At 32.7% G+C, this 20,878-nt stretch overlaps 1 protein-coding gene and 2 long non-coding RNA genes across 3 annotated transcripts in view; 2 read left to right on the plus strand and 1 right to left on the minus strand.

Annotated features, from left to right (window-relative positions):
- Nucleotides 1-132: 132 nt before the first annotated feature.
- Nucleotides 133-1,905, minus strand: LOC126886934 (uncharacterized). Its single transcript, XR_007698835.1, has 3 exons — nt 1,668-1,905; nt 1,465-1,610; nt 133-1,401 (listed from the first exon to the last, which is right to left on the minus strand). It is a non-coding gene; the product is annotated as an uncharacterized LOC126886934 (long non-coding RNA).
- Nucleotides 1,906-4,950: 3,045 nt separating this feature from the next.
- Nucleotides 4,951-20,878, plus strand: part of LOC126886935 (zinc finger protein OZF-like) — a 42,537-nt gene continuing 26,609 nt past the window's right edge. The window contains exon 1 of the mRNA XM_050654096.1: nt 4,951-6,126. Coding sequence (XP_050510053.1) covers nt 5,895-6,126 — 232 coding nt within the window. The 5' untranslated portion in view covers nt 4,951-5,894. The remainder of the gene's footprint in view (nt 6,127-20,878) is intronic.
- LOC126886937 (uncharacterized) lies at nt 6,133-8,181 on the plus strand. The gene is made up of 2 exons (XR_007698836.1): nt 6,133-7,698; nt 7,778-8,181. It is a non-coding gene; the product is annotated as an uncharacterized LOC126886937 (long non-coding RNA).

A 20,878-nucleotide genomic window follows, 5' to 3' on the forward strand; every position in this document is an offset into this window, starting at 1 on the left:
CTTCATACATTATTTATAAATATTAAAAAAAATTTATTATTTAAAATATTATTTTCAATCATTTTGTAAACTTTCCTGTTGTGATCTTTTATTATTACATAAAACATAAGCAAAGAAATAAAAAGACCGCAGTACAATGAATTGTTTTATTTATTATCAATAAACAAACTAAGTAATCTATAAAACATTAAAACAACAAACTAAATTAATAACAATGTAAGAAAAAACGCGAACATATCTGCTTCCTTGCCTCAAGGGCCGTTCAAGTATTACATATCAAGTATTATGCGGGAGGTCAAAAATTGGGATACGTAATAGTTAAACACCCATTACAGTGCTTTTCATAGGGTGGGTCTAAAATCGCGTTACGTAATACTTGAACGCTCCCTCAGCAGCACCTTCAGGATTCAATGCCTTGAAGCATGCACAAACATATTGAGAAAATGTATTATTTAAGATAGTTTTTTCTGCTTGAGAAACAAGACTATTTACCATTTTTTATGAAGCAGTGATTAAATTTAAGTGTAATGCCCTAATTGATACTGTAAGAAATGAAAACTCACTTTTAAGTACTGAACATAAAAGAAAATAACTAACAGACTAGGTTTTTCTGGAGTTAAATGTGTGCACATCTTGTGATGTGTCTGGTATTGGGACCGTGCAAGTTCGGCAAAGCGACCTCTATTTCTACGCTCTGTACTTTTATTCGCACTTTTAATTATATTGGCCAATTATATTAGTCCTGGTTGCTGGATAATTGTCAAGACCATAGTCCAAAAAATAATAAGAAGAAAAAATAAGATGCAGGTTATGTTTAGCAAACGTAAACAATTGTATGTAGTAAATAAAATCAGTTATTAAAATGCAGTACTGCAAGCAAAATACAATTAATTAAATTTACCTTTATATAATAATTGCATATCATATCAATATTGTGGAGCAATATATAATTTTTCTGCGTCAATGACAGAAGGTATGAAATATACGTCAATTTGACAATTTCAATTGACAATATGAATTATTTAAGATAGGTGCAATATTTCTCCGCGACTCGCGCACGGTCGTTTCTCGTTTCCCTTTCCAAGTACTTGCACGTCCTCAAATATAATTTCAATAGGTGCATAAGAGACGGTGGAAGATGTTCTGCTGCCTTCATTTTTTAAATTTCCTTTGTAGCCTTAAATGTCCCTTATAAAACAATTATAAGAATTAATAAACCACAAATATATAGACTGACACTAAACTTGGAAGAATGTTGTAAAAAGGTCCTTATATCCAGAGTGCTCACTGTGCTCAGTAAAAAAGTGTCGTTAATTGCAGGAAGGTCAGTTACTTTCTGATGCCTCAATTCTAGCACAAAAATCTTTTTTTCCTTTTCTAAAACGATCAGGATCACATCCACTAAAATCAATGAAAAAATTGAAATTTTACCAAAACGTTTTTTGTATTCTTACTACCACTAACTTTCTTTTGGTAATTTCCTCTCATGGTGCATCTTTGTTTCCTTGCGTTTTTGTAATCTTTATGGACTTTATGCTATAGACTATAAAGGAACTCGCGATTTTGCATAAGCTCTATGCCCTAATGTTTCCAATAGACATCTATATTGGCTGAAATAATAGAAATTAATAAAATATAGGACAAATCTTTTTTAAATTATTTCTTACCATTACCATAAATATAATTGACTGTACTTCAATATCATATTAAATATTAAATATTATAGGTATTTTAAAACTTGAGAATGTTTTCTGTATTTAGAAACATAAACAAATAATTATTTAGTTTGTTTTGACAAATCTTGTCAGTTTTTATTTTTTATGACACACCTTATTGTTCATGTCCTGTGATCGTGCCGTTGACGGCCAAAAAAGATGAATCTTCCCACCGTCAACGTCAACGGTGAACGAAGTTTATAAATGGAAGCGTGAGTTTTATGGGAAACTCACGCTTCCATTTATAAACTTCGTTCACCGTTGACGTTGACGGTGGGAAGATTGTGCCATAAGACCATCTTTTGACGTTAAAGTTGGATTTATAGTTTGACATAGCGTAGACGTAGACGTAACGTAAACGCACTGGAAAAGTTCAACACCGAGTTTTGTGTACTCTTGTTTATAAATGAACGCAAGCGCCTGACGGAACGTAAGAGAAACGTAACGTAACGGAAGAGTTCACCAACTTTCATCTTTTACAGTGCGTTTCTTATGTCTGGCCAATCAAGATCAAGAATTTTGTTCTGTCACCCAAAGCCCAAAGTGGACACGCCCTCACCCATTTTAGGTGTTTATTAACATCTTAGACAAGGAAAGAGAGAGGACGAGTAATCCTATGACCAAAAGTGAAGCCAAACTGACACCAGAGATTTTGATCATCGACGTATCTTTGGGGTATTGTTATGCATTGAGTATTTAAAATAAAAACATGAAATGTATTTAAAATGAAGAATTTGTGCACGGTAAATGTTTTATTAAGTTTCTCATATTACGTACATATGTTTCAATACATACATATGTTTTTATTACGAATTTTAGATGATGATTTACTTTATTTTTTATGAAATTTTAACCTTCAACGAACACCCACCACTGGCAACCCATTGTTATTTTTGACGTGACCGCCATGTTTCTGGTGACAAACAAACCAAAAACCGGCTTCACTTTTGGAACGTGTGTGTTAAATGAGTGTTACCCGTCCTCTCTTTTTTCCTTGTCTAAGATTAACATATTCGAATTTTGTTAATTATTTGTTACAATTAAGTTATTAATTTAATAACAATATATCATGGTGTAGTTTCAATATTTCAGATAATAGGTCTGGATCCCGCGTATGAAAAAAAAGTTGATTAATAGCAAGCTGAAAATTTTTTAATAGCTTAAGGGTGTCTAGTCGGACAAACTTTGATATATGGGAACACTGGAACAGGGGCAGTTTTAATTGTGGAACAGGTTAAAAATTTGGAACGGTCAGACCACGAAAACGGCACATGTATTTTGTCCGACAGAACAGACTTAAACTCTCCGAACAGAGATTAAACTCTAATGCAAAAATCAGACTGCTATTGATCACCAAATGGGCCTTTTAATGAGTGGAACATGTAAAATATGTCAAATGACAGGAATTATGACAGGTGATAAATAGCAGTCTGATTTTTGCATGAGAGTTTAATCTCTGTTCGGAGAGTTTAAGTCTGTTCTGTCGGACAAAATACATGTGCCGTTTTCGTGGTCTGACCGTTCCAAATTTTTAACCTGTTCCACAATTAAAACTGCCCCTGTTCCAGTGTTCCCATATATCAAAGTTTGTCCGACTAGACACCCTTAAGCTATTAAAAAATTTTCAGCTTGCTATAATCAACTTTTTTTTCATACGCGGGATCCAGACCTATAAATATATGAGTTGTTTATTAGTCTAATTCTGGGTTATCCACACATATACGATAGGTAAATCCAATAAACATTAAACATTTTAAAGACTAGGAAATGAAACAAAATAGTTGGAAATACGCTGTGTCTAGGTACACGCTAACGTGTACGCAAATAAAAAAGTTAGGTACACGCTTAAACGTCATTAAGTCAGTGACGTCATTATTTAGCGTGTACTATGACTGGGCTTTTTGGTACACGCTAATTTGAGCCGCGTGTATGCTGTGGTATTAAGAAGTATCTGTAAGTATCGCGAGTCTCCAAGTTGGTGTGGTTAGAATTTGTCTAATCGCGTTTATGTTTACACTTTAATATTGATTTATAAAGATAAAGAGTTTCCTTATTTTTTACTTGTTTAGTGTTTTTTTAATTAACTATGGAGTGTGGACAATTATTTAGTCCTTTTAATGAGTTTAACAACATTCTAAAACAGTATGAAAAAGATAAAAGACAAAAATGCGTGATTAACGGTAGCAGAAGCAATAAGATAAAATATACGGGGCGATTGATTAGTGTGATAAAACTCAGTAGATCCGCTAGGCTAGAGTAATAGATAGCAATAAAAGTTAGTAACAAAAATTTTAGCAAACTTTAAGCTTCATATTACAAAATTACTAAAATTAGTTAGAATGTTACAGGGCGTTCGATAATATAGTGACAGACCAAACTTATGTTTTTTAAATGGAACACCCTATATTTTATTTTATGTTCGAAATCTTCTTAACTTTCATATCCATATCACCAAAATATAAAGTTTTATTATGTTATACAGGGTATTTACAAAGTTATAACCAATTTTCTATTAAAATCGTAACAAGTTCAACTCTATAAATAAAAATAAACACCACAGGAAAAATAAACAACAATATAAACTGGTATAATTAACTTACGTATAAAAATTATTTTAGCAGTATTTTTTATATATCATGTTAACTAATATTTATTTTGCTAACCTGAATATATATTTTTATATACATATATGAGTATACATATTGTTTTATTACAATTAAGTTTAAAACATCTGAATAGTTTTGCTTCCCTTCCACTTCCCTTAATAAAAATATTTTCTATCAAACAAACAACAAACACTAAACATATCAAAATAGCGTGTACCAAAATATAAAGTCATTGGGCACGCTAAATAATGACGTCACTGTCTTGATGAATTTTAATTCGCGTGTACCTAACTTTTTTATTTGCGTACACGTTAGCGTGTACCTAGACACAGCGTTGGAAATACCACGGCACTAAGGAGCATACCTTCGTGTATTTCCTAATCCATGTAACACCAAAACGGATACCTATATATTATAATAAATAATAGTATAAATAAATAAACACAAAGTTTGTTTACGGTTCGTATAATGTATAATTTATAATTTATAGCATAGGCTATGTTGTTGAATTAAGTAATTCTTTCTACTCATGCGCAAAAATTCCGCTACGTCGAATTATAAATTGGCATATTATTTTCTACGTTTCCAGTCCGTTTCTTCCGTCTCCGTTGCGTCTACGTCTACGCTACGTCAAACTATAAATCCAACGCCGTTCGACGTTGACGTTGAGTTTATAAATAGCCCTTAACCACAGATTGTGAAACTGGCCGTTAACGAACTGTCTGTCATCTGTCATAGTTTGGTTGACCCCAATGAACTGTCAATACGGATGGAATCGGCAGGAAGACAATTAATGTAGCCACGATACAAGAGAGAGGTCCTAGAGAGAGACAGACAAGGTGCTGGAAACTTTGACAGGCCGTGTAATTTGAGTTGCCTATATCAACTTAAATCGGGGAAATATAAAAGTAACATAAAAACATAATCAAGGACTACTTCTTCACTTTATATAAAACAGTCACTAATTTAGTATTTAAATAGTTTTAAAATTATTTAACTCCCAAATACTTTAGGAAAGTAGGTATTTGTTTTGATAAATACAAATAACAATTCTGAAAAGTATTTAAACTGATTTAAACACCAAGTATGGTACTCTGTTCTCTATTTACTCTGTAAATACAAAAAAGTATTTAAATTTTGAAATATGTACTACCAATCAGCCCTGAAAATTAAAATATGAGGTCCATTCAACGAACTGTCAATACTGATTCAATCGGGTCCATTTATATAGGCAACTCAAATTACACGGCCTGTCAAATTCTCCAGCACCTTGTCTGTCTCTCTTTAGAACCTCTCTCTTGTATGTTGGTGGCAATCTCGCTTCACTATTTGAATGGGACAGGGCCATTCCATCCGTATTGACAGTTCATTGGTTGACCCTGAGATTTGTATTTATTTTATGTTTTTATCTAAAATATAAAAATAATATATTTAATTTAACAAAAATATTAGTTTATTGCTTCTGTTAAATAAAGGCATTATTTGTGTTGTTCCTTATATATAGAATTTCAAAGTGATTTCACTTTTTTGGTGTAACATTATTGAAATACATAATAAAATCAAGTGTAATCAAATGGAAGTAGAAGTAAAACAAGAAATTAGTGAGGAAACGTATAAAATAGAGTATAATCCGTTGAATGATGCTCTTTTGGATAGCATTAAATGTGAAATTCAGGAGGAATTCAATAGGCAAAGTACTCATGACACAGAGACTTTAGACTTAAAGAAATGCCCCATAAACACTGAAATAGAACAACATGGAAATAAACTTAATCCGTTTGAAGAAAATAAAGAAACTGAAAAAGGTTAGTAACAAAATATTTAAGTCATTCTATATTTAGAAATAGTATAAATAGGAATAAAGTCGATTCACTAATCTGGGACACAACTGTCTAGTGACGTTGGCAATTTATTTTTTTGGGAAGTTAGGTTGCTAGACGTTACTGGAAATTACTACACAACCAAACATACCTGCTCATTGCCAATATTATTAATAGTAAACAGACCTAAATAACATAAACCTTAGGCCAATCCATAATTATTTATTTACACCATGATAATGTATTGATAACAAAGGAGAAAATTATTTATTGTACAAAATAAAAATATTTTGTAGAAATAAATTCCACAAAATTTTATGAGTTTAGTATACACTCCCACCATTTCCAATAATTCTTCTTTTTTAATGAAAGATTAAGTTGATTTTGAACAGTTAATAGTGCGAGGTAGGAATTTTTGTGTTGTATGTTTCCTAGTCCGATTGTGTCAAATTGAATCCTGGCTGAGCGAATTCAGCATAACTGTTTCACAATGTTATTATACTGAAATTCACATTCAGATGGCAGCGTTACAGAGATACACCTGTGCTTTCTATATAGCAGAAATAACTACAATGTTGTCAAAGTTTTTAATCGTACATTATGGGCCTGCTCCTATAAAAGATGTTTATGAATGAATAAAGAAATATTTATGAATGTAAAATGGAAATATACTACACTTTTGTGAACTTTTTTTTTAAATTGGCTCTGCCTTTTTAAAAAAGTAGCAAAATTTACAATGGCAGTAGGATTGGCAACACTGTTATCCTATATCTGTCCACTGCCATCTGAGTGTGACTTCCACTATAGTTTTTTTTTTGTTGATTTGAATGTGTTGAGGTAGGCATTAGAGACAATAGAATTGACTAAAGTTCTTCCACTGCATTACCAGTGCTAGTGTATAAGGTGCCAGCCTGAAAAACTAGCAAAGGCGCCCTTCAGTTATTTAAATTGGTATTTTGTATACCTAACACTAGCCGAAAAAAGCTCATTTTGGCACCCCCCAGAAAGAGGCGCCCACCTGCAGCGCATCCCTTGCAGGCCCGTTATCTCCGGCCCTGTTTCACTGTATCTTTGACATACAGTGGAACCCCGATAAGTCGGCCCCCGATAACCCGGAAGTCCGGCTAACCCGGACCGATTTTCATCAGACAAAAATTTAACAAATAATTTAACAATTTTATCAAATAAAAATGTATGTAGGCCAAATAATATTTCAGAGATAGGGGTGTATTCTGTAACACTTCCGTTAAATTTTAGTGGCCTCTAAAATTTTAGCGCCCGCTAAAAATATTTTGGTATTCTGTAAATCATACATCCGTTAAAATCATAACCTAAACCGTTAAAACTCCCTCTAAATAAAAATATTTTAGAGGATGTCAAAACGTACCCGCTAAATTTTTAGCAGTCCGTTAAATGTGGTTTGATTATTTTTGTTGGGTTATGTTTGTATGAATAGTAGTTTGTTATTCTTGTATTATACTGGAGATAAATATTTAAAAATGGAAAATGGCTTTTTATAATGTATTTGGTGAAGAAGTACTTAAATAATAATGAAAGGTAAGTCTCATTTTTTACTTTACAATTGACACACTACACCTATAAGTAACAAAATTCAAATGTTTGTTTCTTTTTGTAGAGCTGATTTCAGATTACAACATAAACACAAAGTAAATAATTGACCCGAAAGAAATAACTACAATTACCATTTCAAAGAAAGTAGGTACCTACCTAATTACGTAGAAATGTTATTGAAAAAGTGTTGGAAGTCAAAGATGTTTGTCAAAGCAATTAAATCCTATTAATGCAGGTAAAATTATTTAAAGTTATTGTGGAACATTATAAAACGTACCAAATGATTACAAAGGTAAAGTTTCAGAAGGTTTATAACCAGATGCAGATTAATAAGATGACCTTAATGTTATTGAAAATAGACCATTTGACCAAAATTAGTGTCGAAGGGGAGAAGAAAAAATAAGATATGCATTTTTTCAGCAATATTTTAATGTATAACTTTATAAATAAAAATGTTTAATTGGAAAATATGAGTTTTACTAAAAAATAATTAAATATAATAAATATTATTTTCTAGGAAACTGCCATGTTCTTCTTCTTCTTCTTAAGGTTTTTGGCCTCTAACAGTCAGTTTTCGGTCAATTTCTAGGTTAAAAGTAGTTCAAAACGATCAACGTGCGACGTTGCCGAATTTGTTCCAAAACCTTTTAGAGGATTCCTCTAAAATAATATTATTTTAGCGGTCCTCTATAATATGTGTTTACAGAATGACAATCTAACCGAAAAGTTTTAGAGGACCGTTTAAAGTTAAATTTTAGAGGCCTCTTAAATTTAACGGAAATGTTACAGAATACACCCCATAATGTGTATTTGTGTAATTTGAACACATAAGTCCAAAATAGTTTCTTCCGTTACATTGCTTTTAAGCTTCATACCTATCAAGATTACGCTGTATGGCAGCATCAACTGCAGGTCCCTTCTCTTGCAAGCAGGAGAAAACAAAGGGACCTTTTGCTATTATTCAAGATCTTAAATGGTATATGCAGTTGTTCTCAACTACTTAATAAGATCGCACTGTTTGTACCACCTCACACCACTAGACAAGTGCGAACATTTTATGTACCATTCCACAGGTTTAATTATTCACTTTTTTCATTCGTACCTAGAGTCTTGAATTTAGCAAACTCCCTTTGCAATTTACAACTGTTCGACAACTCCATCAGTCGTTTTAAAAGAAATTTAGATGGGATCAATATTTGAGTGAAGCGTCTGTAATTTGTTAACTTGATTTTGTAATTTGTTAACTTGGTTTTATGATATTATTTCATAGTACATATTTACTTCTAATATTATATTTATATTTCTGTATGTCTGTTTTTTATATTATATTATGTTATTGTTTTTTTTCTGTACACTATGTATTTTTGTAGAATTGGGCTTGCCCGTAAAAAATAAATAAATAAATAAATAAGTACAATAGTAAAAATGATTCATGCACACGGCGGCAGCCAGAGCGACCGTCTCAGCTTATCGGAAAGAACAGACACCTGTCTGTATTCCTTTTTCTTTATTTATGTCAAACTGTCTTAGTATTGTTTAAAAAAGACGTGACTATTTAAAAATTCTTGTATTGTGTGTAGTACAGCCTATTAATCACTTCCGTTCTGTAATGTAATCGTGCTTCAGATTGTGTTTGCTTTGTCTACGTAATGGTAAAACGTAAACATGTTGCAGTGACAATGGAAAAGAAACTAGAAACATTAGGTAGGATTGATAAAGACGAATCTTTAAAATAAATTTATTGCAGCATCATAATATGATATTATGCTACCATAGGTCTGTATCCCGCGTATGAAAAAAAAGTTGATTAATAGCAAGCTAAAAATTTATTAATAGCTTAAGGGTGTCTAGTCGGATAAACTTTGATATATGAGAACACTGGAACAGGGGCAGTTTTAATTGTGGAACAGGTCAAAAATTTGGAACGGTCAGAACACGAAAATGGCACATTTGTTTTGTCCGACAGAACAGACATAAACTCTCCGAACAGAGATTAAACTCTCATGCAAAAATCAGACTGCTATTTATCACCTGTCATAATTCCTGTCATTTGACATATTCTACATGTTCCACTCATTAAAACGCCAATTTGGTGATAAATAGCAGTCTGATTTTTGCATGAGAGTTTAATCTCTGTTCGGAGAGTTTAAGTCTGTTCTGTCGAAAAAAATACATGTGCCGTTTTCGTGGTCTGACCGTTCCAAATTTTTAACCTGTTCCACAGTTAAAACTTCCCCTGTTCCAGTGTTCCCATATATTAATGTTTGTCCGACTAGACACCCTTAAGCTAATAACAAATTTTCAGCTTGCTATTTATCAATTTTTTTTTGTACGCAGGATCCAGACCTACCATATTATGGTGTCGGTACATCTCTACAGTATGACTGAGTTTTTTACCAAGAAATGAACAAAACTCTACACTCTATACAACTATACGTAATTTAGATGTGTACTGTGCATATGTGTTTCATGTTTTTGTAATTGTAATGGAGGTTATTTATTAATTTTTACTATATTCTCCGGCTAACCCGGATTTTCGATAACCCGGATCGGCCGCGGTCCCGATTAATCCGAGTTATCGAGGTTCCACTGTACTTGATATTATTCACAAATTACTTTTTATATGGTTAATGCTGATATTCAACCAATTATAATACTGGTGATAGCTCAGATTCTGACAGTAATGAGCTTTTCTACAGGGCGATCGATTAGTGGGGTATAAGTGTATATATTTATATATATTATATAATAATATAAGCTAATATAAGCTCAATAGATCAGCTATAGTAATAGATAGCAATAAAAGTTAATAACAATAATTACCGGCAACATTGTAGAGCCAAGAGAAGGTTATTGAAATACCACCTACTATTTTACCGAATTTTGGATGTAGTAGTGGAAATTAAATAACAGTTTCCAATATAAAGTGTATATAATAGTGCATACTGACGATATAATTGAAAAAATAAACAAAAATTACTAATTAAGTGTGAATTTAAGAGTGTATAAACAAACAAACCCAAAAAACGAGCATAGGAAGTGAACGAGTTTCAACAACCAGCTGGTAGATGGGTCACGCTCCACGTCACGGCGACGTTGCCAGACTGTAGTAAAAGTCACGGAAAAAGGGATACCTATAAAAATTAAAATACTTAGCGAAGAAAAATAAAATACTCAAAGAGGAACCTAGCTTTTGAAGAGTCGATCTGGGCGAAGTTCCTATCGTTGTGATACCAACTAAGATACCACGAAATAAACAAGAACATGGCGGAAGGCAATAATAAAATAAGACTATATAATAATAATAGTAAAGAACAAAAACTAGATCTATTAATAGAGATGGTGTCGGAGCTCAACAAACAGAGTGACAAAACAAGTGAAGATATAAAACTGATAAGAGAAGAAAATAAGATATTGAGACAAGAAAATCAAAAACTAAAAGAAGAAAATAAAGATATAAAAGAGAAGCTAGATGAAACAAATGATAGAATTGAATGGCTAGAGAGAGAGAGAAAAGGAAAAATAATATCGTGATGTCAGGAATTGAAATTGAGACAGAAAATAAAACAGAACTTAAACAATTCGTGGAGAACATGATAAAAAACACTCTACAGATAAATATTAATGTAAAAACAACTCATAAAATAGGAAGAAAAGTATGCTTAATTGAAATAAATAATGAAGACGAAAAAGAACAAATCATGAAAAACAAATACAAATTAAAAGAACTGCAACAGGAAAAGGTCTACATAAATCATGACATGATAACAAAGGAGCGTGAAAAGAACAAGCAAATAAGAAAAATGGCAAAAGAAGAAGAATTAAAAAGGAAATAAGGTGAAAATTGGGTACAATAAAATAACTATAAATGGCGAGATATGGAAATGGAATAAGACTACGAAAAAACTAGAAGTAATAAATCTAAAAAACGAATAGCAGAAATTGAAGGCGACATGAAAACAAACACAACGAACCTGGCAAATAAAATGGACACGAATAAAAATATATATTAAGCTACAAATATAGCGAGGAACAAAAATGGTGGGATATATAAAAATACGGAACATAAGAAAAATGAAAAGGAAATCATAAAAATGGCTACATGGAACGTGCAAGGTATTAACGGTAAGGAAGAGGAAATAATTGAAGAGATGAAACTACAAAATATAGACTACCTGGGAGTAACTGAAATAAAAAAGAAGGGTAGAGGAATAGTAGATCTAAATGAGGATTACCGCTTATATTGGTCAGGAGTGGACTTAAAAGAATGGGGCGCGGAAGGTGTAGGCCTAATAGTAAGAACAGAAAAGACAAATAACATAATAGGTGAAAGATATATAAACGAAAGATTATTGGTAGTGGAAGTAAAACTAGAAAATACAAATATAACCAGCATAATCGTAGCATATGGGCCAAATGATAATGCCAAAAAATGGCATGAGGAAAAAGATGAATTCTTTGAAATATTACAAGCAGAGATGGATAACGAAGGAGAAAACATTATATTAATGGTAGACCTAAAGGGTAGAGTGGGAAGAGACAATAAAGGGATTGAACGATACCTAGGGCAACATGGAGAAGAAATGAAAAATGATAACGGAAACAGAATCATAGACCTATGTATAGCAAATGATATGGTTATAACGAATTCAAAATTTATGCACGAAGACATACACAAATATACTAGAGAAATCCCATTGAGAAAAGAAAAATCCATAATAGACTATTTCCTAATTAAAAGAAAAGACCTAAAGATGATAAAAGGCGTAAAGGTAAAAAGAGAGGCTGAAATAAGCAGTGACCATTACTTGCTTATAATGGAACTAAGGGTACACACACATAACACAACAGAAAAAAGAAAGAAGATAACTAAAGAAAAAATATAAAGCTACAAATTAAGAGAAATAGATAGTAAAGAGGAATACCAGAAGAAGTTAATCAAACAGTTCGAGACTATAAAGGCAATTAACACAGGAATAGAAAATAAATGGAAGCAATTTAAGGAAATCATATTGAAAACAGAAAATCACAAACATATATTCGAAGAAAAGTAAATGGTGGACAGCAGAAATACAACGTTAAGTGAAAGAAAAGAAAAAAGTATGGAAAAAGTATCTAATAACCAAATCGGAGAACGATTATGAAAAATACAAAATGGCCAGAAACGACATTAAACAAGAAATTAAAACGGCAAAAAAGAAGTCTTGGGAAGATTTTGGACACAAAATGAATGAAAACTATTTTAATAACCAGAAATTGTTCTATGGTACATTGAAACAGCTAAGACAAAAGAAATCACATAGATTAAGAAATATAAGAGATAAAGAAGGAAATATATTAACTACAGAAAGAGAAATAATGCAAAGATGGAAGCAGTATTTTGAAGAACTAACAGAATGGAAACAATATCAACAAGAAAGAGAGGAAGACATGATCGAAAATACAAAGGAAATGCAACAAATAACAAAAGAGGAAATTGCAGAAGCCATTGACAAATTAAAATTGGGAAAATCTCCAGGCCAAGATGAAATCACAGCTGAAATGTTAAAGTACATGAGTGAAAATTCAAAAGAGAAATTCCGAGAACTACTAAATGAAATAATCACAGCAAAGGAAATACCATCTGATTGGAAAACAGATATAATAATACCACTGTTTAAGAAGGGAGACGCAAGAAATTGCGAAAATTATAGGGGTATTACATTGACAAGCGTTCCTGCCAAAATATTCAATAGGATAATTGAAAAAAGGCTAAGGGAAAAACTAGAAATAAAATTAGAAGAATCCCAGCATGGCTTCAGAAAAGGAAGGAGTACCCAAGATCTGATTTTCATATTGAGACAAATAGGAGAAAAACTATTGATGAAAGGCAAAGATATATGCTTTATTGATCTGAAAAAAGCTTTTGATAGAATAAGAAGAGAAGATTTTAACTATTTTAACTATTTATAATGGGAAATAAGCCACAATATTATTAAAAAATGATTTTTATTAACGTTTCGACGCCCAAATCGGGTGCCGTTGTCAAAATACAAAATACTACTAACATAATCAAAAATGTTGTTGCTTAGTAAAAAAATTCTTCTAATAATTTATTTAATTTGACTCATTTATATCGGCAATTCAGATACATATGATACATTTTAAAGTAGAAGACTTTAAAATGATATTGCCAATATTTATGAGTTGCGTTCCTGGGACGACTTTACTGAAAGATAGTTCATTCGATTACATGAAATCAACCCCAACTCAAGAATATCCGTCACAAAAAAATCATAGCATGTGATCTGTCTTTAAAAAGACAACCATATGCAACAGTGACATTAAAATTCTCGCGTTAGAGATCTCATAAAATAGCTTCAGAACAACATTAAGATTTTAACTATTTATAATGGGAAATAAGCCACAATATTATTAAAAAATGATTTTTATTAACGTTTCGATGCCCAAATCGGGTGCCGTTGTCAAAATACAAAATACTACTGGATTTTTTCTACTTTGACAACAAAATTCAGTAGTATTTTGTATTTTGACAACGGCACCCGATTTGGGCGTCGAAACGTTAATAAAAATCATTTTTTAATAATATTGTGGCTTATTTCTCATTATAAATAGTTAAAATTGTAAAAATGCCACAAGAAAATAGCTTCAGAACAATATTAAGAAGAGAAGATATATGGAAATGTTTAAAGAAAAATGGAATAGAAAAGGATATGATAGAAATAATTAAAGCCTTGTATAAAAATAATAAAATAAAAATAAGGACGCACAATCAAGAATCTGATGAATTCCAGGCAAAGATAGGACTAAAACAAGGCTGCGTACTAAGTCCATTACTTTTCTCAATGGTACTAGATGACGCAATAAAGCAATGCAAGGAGAAATCTAAAGACATGATATTGGGAAAATGGAAAATGAACAATGTACAAATACAAGAATTACTATTTGCAGATGATATGGTATTGTTAGCTGACACGGAAGAGAAACTGCAACAAATAATAAACACTTGTATAAAAGAACTAAAAAAAATGAACATAAATAAACACCGATAAAAGTAAAACAATGGTTATGGCAACTACAAAAAAAGTGATAAAAATTAAGGTAGAAGGACAAGTGTTGGAACAAGTAAACAGCTACAACTACTTAGGTACAATTATTGAAGAAGATGGTAAAATAGACAAAGAAATAAACAATAAAATAGGAAAAGCAGGGACAATTTATAATACATTAAGAAATACGTTCTTTGGAAAGAAAGAGGTACCCAAAGAAGTCAAAACACAAGTGTACCAAAAAGTGGTTCGACCATCAATCATCTATGGGAGTGAGTCGTGGACGCTAACAAAGAACAACAAAAGAAAAATCAAAGCTACAGAGATGAGATTCTTGAGAAAAATAGAAGGGGGTCACACGAAGAGACAAAATAAGAAACGACACAATAACTCAAGCTCTAAAGATAAAACCCATAGAGACAAATAGGGGAACGACAGTTAGGATGGTTGGGACACATCCATAGACTAAACGACACAAGAATAACGAAAAAAGTATATGAAGTCAGAGTACAAGGGAAAAATAAAGTAGGTCGCCCAAGAATGAGATGGGAAGAACAAGTTAGACAAGAAGCAGAGAAGAGAGGACTGCAATGGAGTATGGCAAAACAATTAGCTCAAAATAGAACAGCATGGAAAAGATGTATCAAAGAAGCACCACAAGATTAAAACATATGGACAGAAAGATGGGTCAAATAAGTAATTTATATTCATTAAAATTGTATTGTTAAAATAAGTATTGTATTGTATTATTGTATTATAAACTATAACTTATGTAAAAATACAACTTATATCTCGATATTACGTGAAATAGCTCAAAGAAATGAGTAAAAATACACGGTTTTGTTCAATTGTTTTGTACAATTGTTTTAGTTTCTATATGGACGGAATAACAAAATTTATGTAAATCTGATCAATTTTTTCTCAATTTAATTATTTATTGACAATTTAAATGAAAAATAGCCGATTTTAATAATTTTCGTCTATAAGTTACAACATCTTACCAAAAAACTGAAAAAAGAACCGATTAGTTTATTGAAATAGCCTTAAAATGAGTTGAAGTAAAATAGAATTGGAGCTTTTTTTATCAATAATCATTAATGAAAAGTATACATTTGAAATAGGCTCCGTGTTGGCTTAATCCGTTACTGTTCAAATTTATTTCTTACGTTTTAAGCTAACTACCTGAGGTACCCCTAAACCCTAAAAATGTCATCAAAACGACGATTTTGAAGCTCTTCCGACTGGATTAAAGAAGCTATTATCGATGGTAAAAAATAATATAAATATTTGAATGATATGCTTTTTATATTTACGCTGACAAACATTCTTTGTGATTGCACACATATATTGTGTAAATTAGTTGTAAGATCATAAAAAACGAAAATATTAAAAGCTCGTCATCAACTAAATCCATATTTTCAGAGTTACCAGACATCCTTTTTTAATAAAATTAGAAAAAGATCGTTCGACAAAAATTTATTTTAAGAAAAATAATTAACAGCACAAGTGACAGTGACATAAAACAGCTGTTTACCTTTTAATTGTGAATCTGCTGATGCTTTCAGTTTCCGTTCTCGTTCCCGTTTAGAGCTCCATTTTCCCGGCCCATTTTGATTTCCCGGGAATCGGGAGTCCTAAATTTGGATTTCTCGGGAATTCCCGGGAATCGGGAAATTTAAAAATAAAAAATTGTTTTTTTAATTCTTTATTATATTGTTGTAGAATTGTTTTTTTTTTGGAAAACCACAACCACAAGATCATAGATTTTCTTCACCCTGTATATGACCAAAAATTGTATAGAGTCTAATTTAGTTAATAAACAGTGCTTTGTCGGGGAAAGTGAAATCGTTAATGTGGTTTTCGTTAATGGGTTTTTTGAAAGGATTTACAGACAATGCTTCGAAAATATTGGAAAGTGCATGGTATTTCGTTTTGTAATCATCAATAGGATTTTTGTAAATAATTCGTAGAAGTTTTAAACGGTAAACAAATTTTATTGAGTTTAGAATGTAAGGCCTTTTGTTTAGTTCTTTGAAAAAACGATAGTAATTTGATGTTTAACAAAATGGAAAGTTGGATACAAATTAAGTTGGTTTCTTATGAAAGGAAAGTAAGAATGTTTTGAGTAGAGAAAGATCGATGGAAGGGATGAGAATGTGGAGTTTGAATTTGAGAGAGAAAAGATGGTCACTGTGTGATGAATATCGGGAGAGAGCAGTCCAGTTTTTGAAAAGTGAGAAGTCAGTGTAAAGTGGTGAAATCGGCCTTTGCGAGCAGAATCAAGTTGAATCGAAATTGTAGACCGGTTGAGAAGTAAAATTTTCCTGTGCCCGAGGAAGATTCCTTTATTCTGTCTAGAACGAGTAGCTGATTGGTATCTATTTGCACAAGAGATATCGAGCAAGGAGAAACTGAGGAAAATTCGAGCGAGTCCTGGTTTTGTTTGTTTATGAAGCAGTTTGGACGAGAGGGACCTTTTCGCAACATCCAAAGAGTACGTGTGGGTGAATCAAGGACGAGGCAATCTGGGAGAAGAAGGAGTGAAGAAACAAAAAGGTTAGTCAAATCAATTGTCGAAACGGAGAGAGCTTGTTTATATCCATACTATATATGCTCATTTTTTTTTGTATTGAACAGTTGTATAACTCAGTTAGTCACTCCAACTTTAAGTAATCAATTCAAAAGGAGAAAAGTAAATTTTATTAAATTTAATATGAACAAACAATAATTTATTTAAGTACTTTTTTTTTGTTAAAACAAGAAGACATCAGAATTAAAGTTTGATTTATTAATTAAGAAATTGTTGCAACAAATTTAGATTTTAGTTTTTTTTTTCAAATCCACAGAGAACGACAGTTCTCACCAGTGGCGCACAACACCCCTACAAGCGACACTATATATACACGAAATTTTCGATTTTCTAAACCTGACTGAATTGAAAATTGGGCCAAATCCCATCTTAAAGTTTAGGAAAAGACTCGTCCATCCATATGTTACCTCTCCATTTTGGTCCAAGGGTGTGGATTTTACGGCCCTTCCCATTTAAAGCCTGTTTTTCGTTCTCGTCCCCAAAACTCCCAAAAATTTCAAAAATTTAAGCCCGACCTTTGCGGCTTCTGATAGCACAGATCATTACCTTTCCAACGCATGTTTAATTTTGAAAATCGGTTATACCATTCAAAAGTTATCGAGCTCAGAAATATGACTCAATTTTTATTTAAAAAATGGAAAATGTTTGTGGATATGTATGTATGTATGTATGTATGTATGTGTGTGGAAAAGTTACACCGATCTGAATTTTTTTTTCTGTGTTTCAAGAAGGTGTGAGGGCCGATTCAGAACCGGTCTAATTTTTGACTTCTGACTACCCGTAAGCCAGCTAGAGGACTAGGTAGATACAAAATAGCATATTTTTTGGGCGTATATATCTTAGGTTCAAGGAAAGACAGGAAAACCGCAAATACACCAAATCAATAGGGTTGAGTTAAGCTTTCAAGTGGCGCCTAAGCGATCAAGCTGAGACATACACACTGCTCGCCATAGCCAAAAAACTGAAAAATTAAACTTTGAAAATTTTGGTTTTTCGACAATTACTCAAAATTTCAACCTACGAATTGCACCAATAACTGAGCGTTTGTAGAAGGACTCAGGACGCGTCTAACGGTGTATACCTCATATCTGGGAAAATTCGAATTTTTAAGTTATAGGCTTCATAAGTATAATCAAATCTATTTCTTACGGGAAAAACGGTTTTTCAAGCTCAATAATTCCTGTAATACGTTCAGTTATCATACTCGATCTTGGATGCTGGTCAGATACTACTTGTCAATACGTTTCAAATTCATGTTTAGTGATCAACATCAGGTAAACCGTTCAGAAGTTATAGAGCTCCAAAAGTATAATTAGTCCAGGAACTGAAATTTTTCACTTCGCAATTTTTACAGAATGGATAGATTTGCTTGAAAATTTGACAATAAGTAGTGGATAGTCCAAGGATCAAAATCTATATGATGCCGAAAGACGCTTTTACCATGGGGTTGTTGCCACCTCATCTCGAGGGTGGAAATTTTGTATTATATTTTGACCGCAAATGCTGGTAAAAATATTAATTATAAGCAAAAAAATGTTCATTATACATTTTTTTGATAAAATTAATAGTTTTCGATTTATTGGTTATCGAAGCTGTTAGTTTTATATCGAAAAAATTACCAGAGAACGGCAGTTCTCGCCAGTGGCGCAGAAATACGCCCCCCTACACGCGACACTATTATATACACGAAATTTTCAATTTTCTAAATCTGACTGAATTGAAAATTGTGCCAACTCCCATCTTCAAGTTCAGAAAAAGACTCACCCATTCATATGTCAACCATCCATTTTGGTCCAAGGGTGTCGATTTTACGGCCCTTCCTATTTAGGTCTGTTTTTCGTTCTGGCCCCCAAAACTCCCAAAAACTTCAAAAATTTAAGTCCGACCTTTGCGGAGTAGATGATCTAAACGGGTGTCACTACAGATATAGGGAATTCTGTGTGTTAGAGAGAGAGGTATGTGATGTCACAGCTGATATAGGAAAGTATGTGTGTTAGAGAGAGAAACATGGTATCTCTGCTGCTATTGGTCCGATTTAAACGTACGACGGCTCGTTGGAATGGGCGGGAGATAACGAATACAAAAAAACATGGCGGCATAGTGTCAAAAGGGCGCTTTCCGATGTGACGACGTCCGATGGGGCGCGTTCCGGCGTTCTAGCGCTGATCGATCGGTGCGCGATACCAGATGTGCGATCGGTACCTTAATTTTTCGCGGAACGCGAAGCAGATGCGCGGTCGGTACCTTTGTCGCGGATCTCGTAGATACGAAGCGCGCGGTAATTTTGGAATTTAAATAAAACAACAACATAATGCAATTTTTTAAAAGAACTTAAAAGGAACACAGCGGCGCAGCGGTGCGCGATACCAGATGTGCGATCGGTACCTTAATTTTTCGCGGAACGCGAAGCAGATGCGCGGTCGGTACCTTAAGTTTTTCGCGGATCTCGTAGATACGAAGCGCGCGGCTGGTAATTTTGGAATTTAAATAAAATAAAAAAACATAATGCAATTTTTTTATTAAAAGAACTTAAAAGGAACACAGCACGTCAACGCGTCACGTAAAAACGTCACATCAAAACGTCACGTAGTCTTGTGAAATTTCGCGTAGGCCTTATTGTCACGTAAAATCATCACGTCAAAACACGTCAACGCGTCACGTAAAACGTCACATCAAAACGTCACGTGGGCTTGTGAAATGTCGCGTAGGCCTTATTGTCACGTGAAAGCGTCAGGTAAAACGTTACATCAAACCGTCACGTGGGCTCGTGAAATGTCGCGTAGGCCTTATTGTCATGGGGAGCTCAGTCGCAAGAACTTATTGTCACAGCGCGACGTGAGGTAGTAACATCATGTCTTTGAATGAGTATAGACGTAAATTAGCAGAATTTAGAGAAAAACTGACACAGTTAAGAAGTCAGGTTTTATTTTATGAGGATAAAAATAAGGTTATAAAACAAATAGAGAACCTAACACTGGGAAGCAGCATAGACTGGACACCTAAGGAATTTAGCCAGCAGCTGCGACAAGAATATTCAAGTGCTGCGGATTACTTATTTAGGGAAACTCCAACAAGGCGAATTCATCCAATTACTATTAATGATGTTATCGACGCCGGCGCCAACAACGATGAACAAAGAAAGCATGAAAAGTGAAATAGATAATGTTTTTGCAATGACTTGTGTAATATTAGCTTCAGTGTTTATTTTAATTATAAAGATTATATTTAAAATTGTTAAGAGAAAATTTGAATCATCATGTAATATAAGACTTGAACAATAAATAAGGCGTTTAAATAAAAAACCCATAACTCTAAAAAATATTTAGTTGAAAATAATGAAAATAAATGTTAGCAGATAATTTACATATCGCATAGGAAATAGCGGTTGAGGGTCTAATCGCATTACTATGCAATTTTCGTTATCATACCCACATTTTGTTATTGAGTTATATTTCTTATCATGTGCATAGAAAATGTTGGAATTTTTAAAACCAATGACAATGATAAAACTGAATATAATTTTGCA

The sequence above is a fragment of the Diabrotica virgifera genome, chromosome 6, assembly GCF_917563875.1.
Source record: "Diabrotica virgifera virgifera chromosome 6, PGI_DIABVI_V3a".
Classification (NCBI taxonomy): domain Eukaryota; kingdom Metazoa; phylum Arthropoda; class Insecta; order Coleoptera; family Chrysomelidae; genus Diabrotica; species Diabrotica virgifera.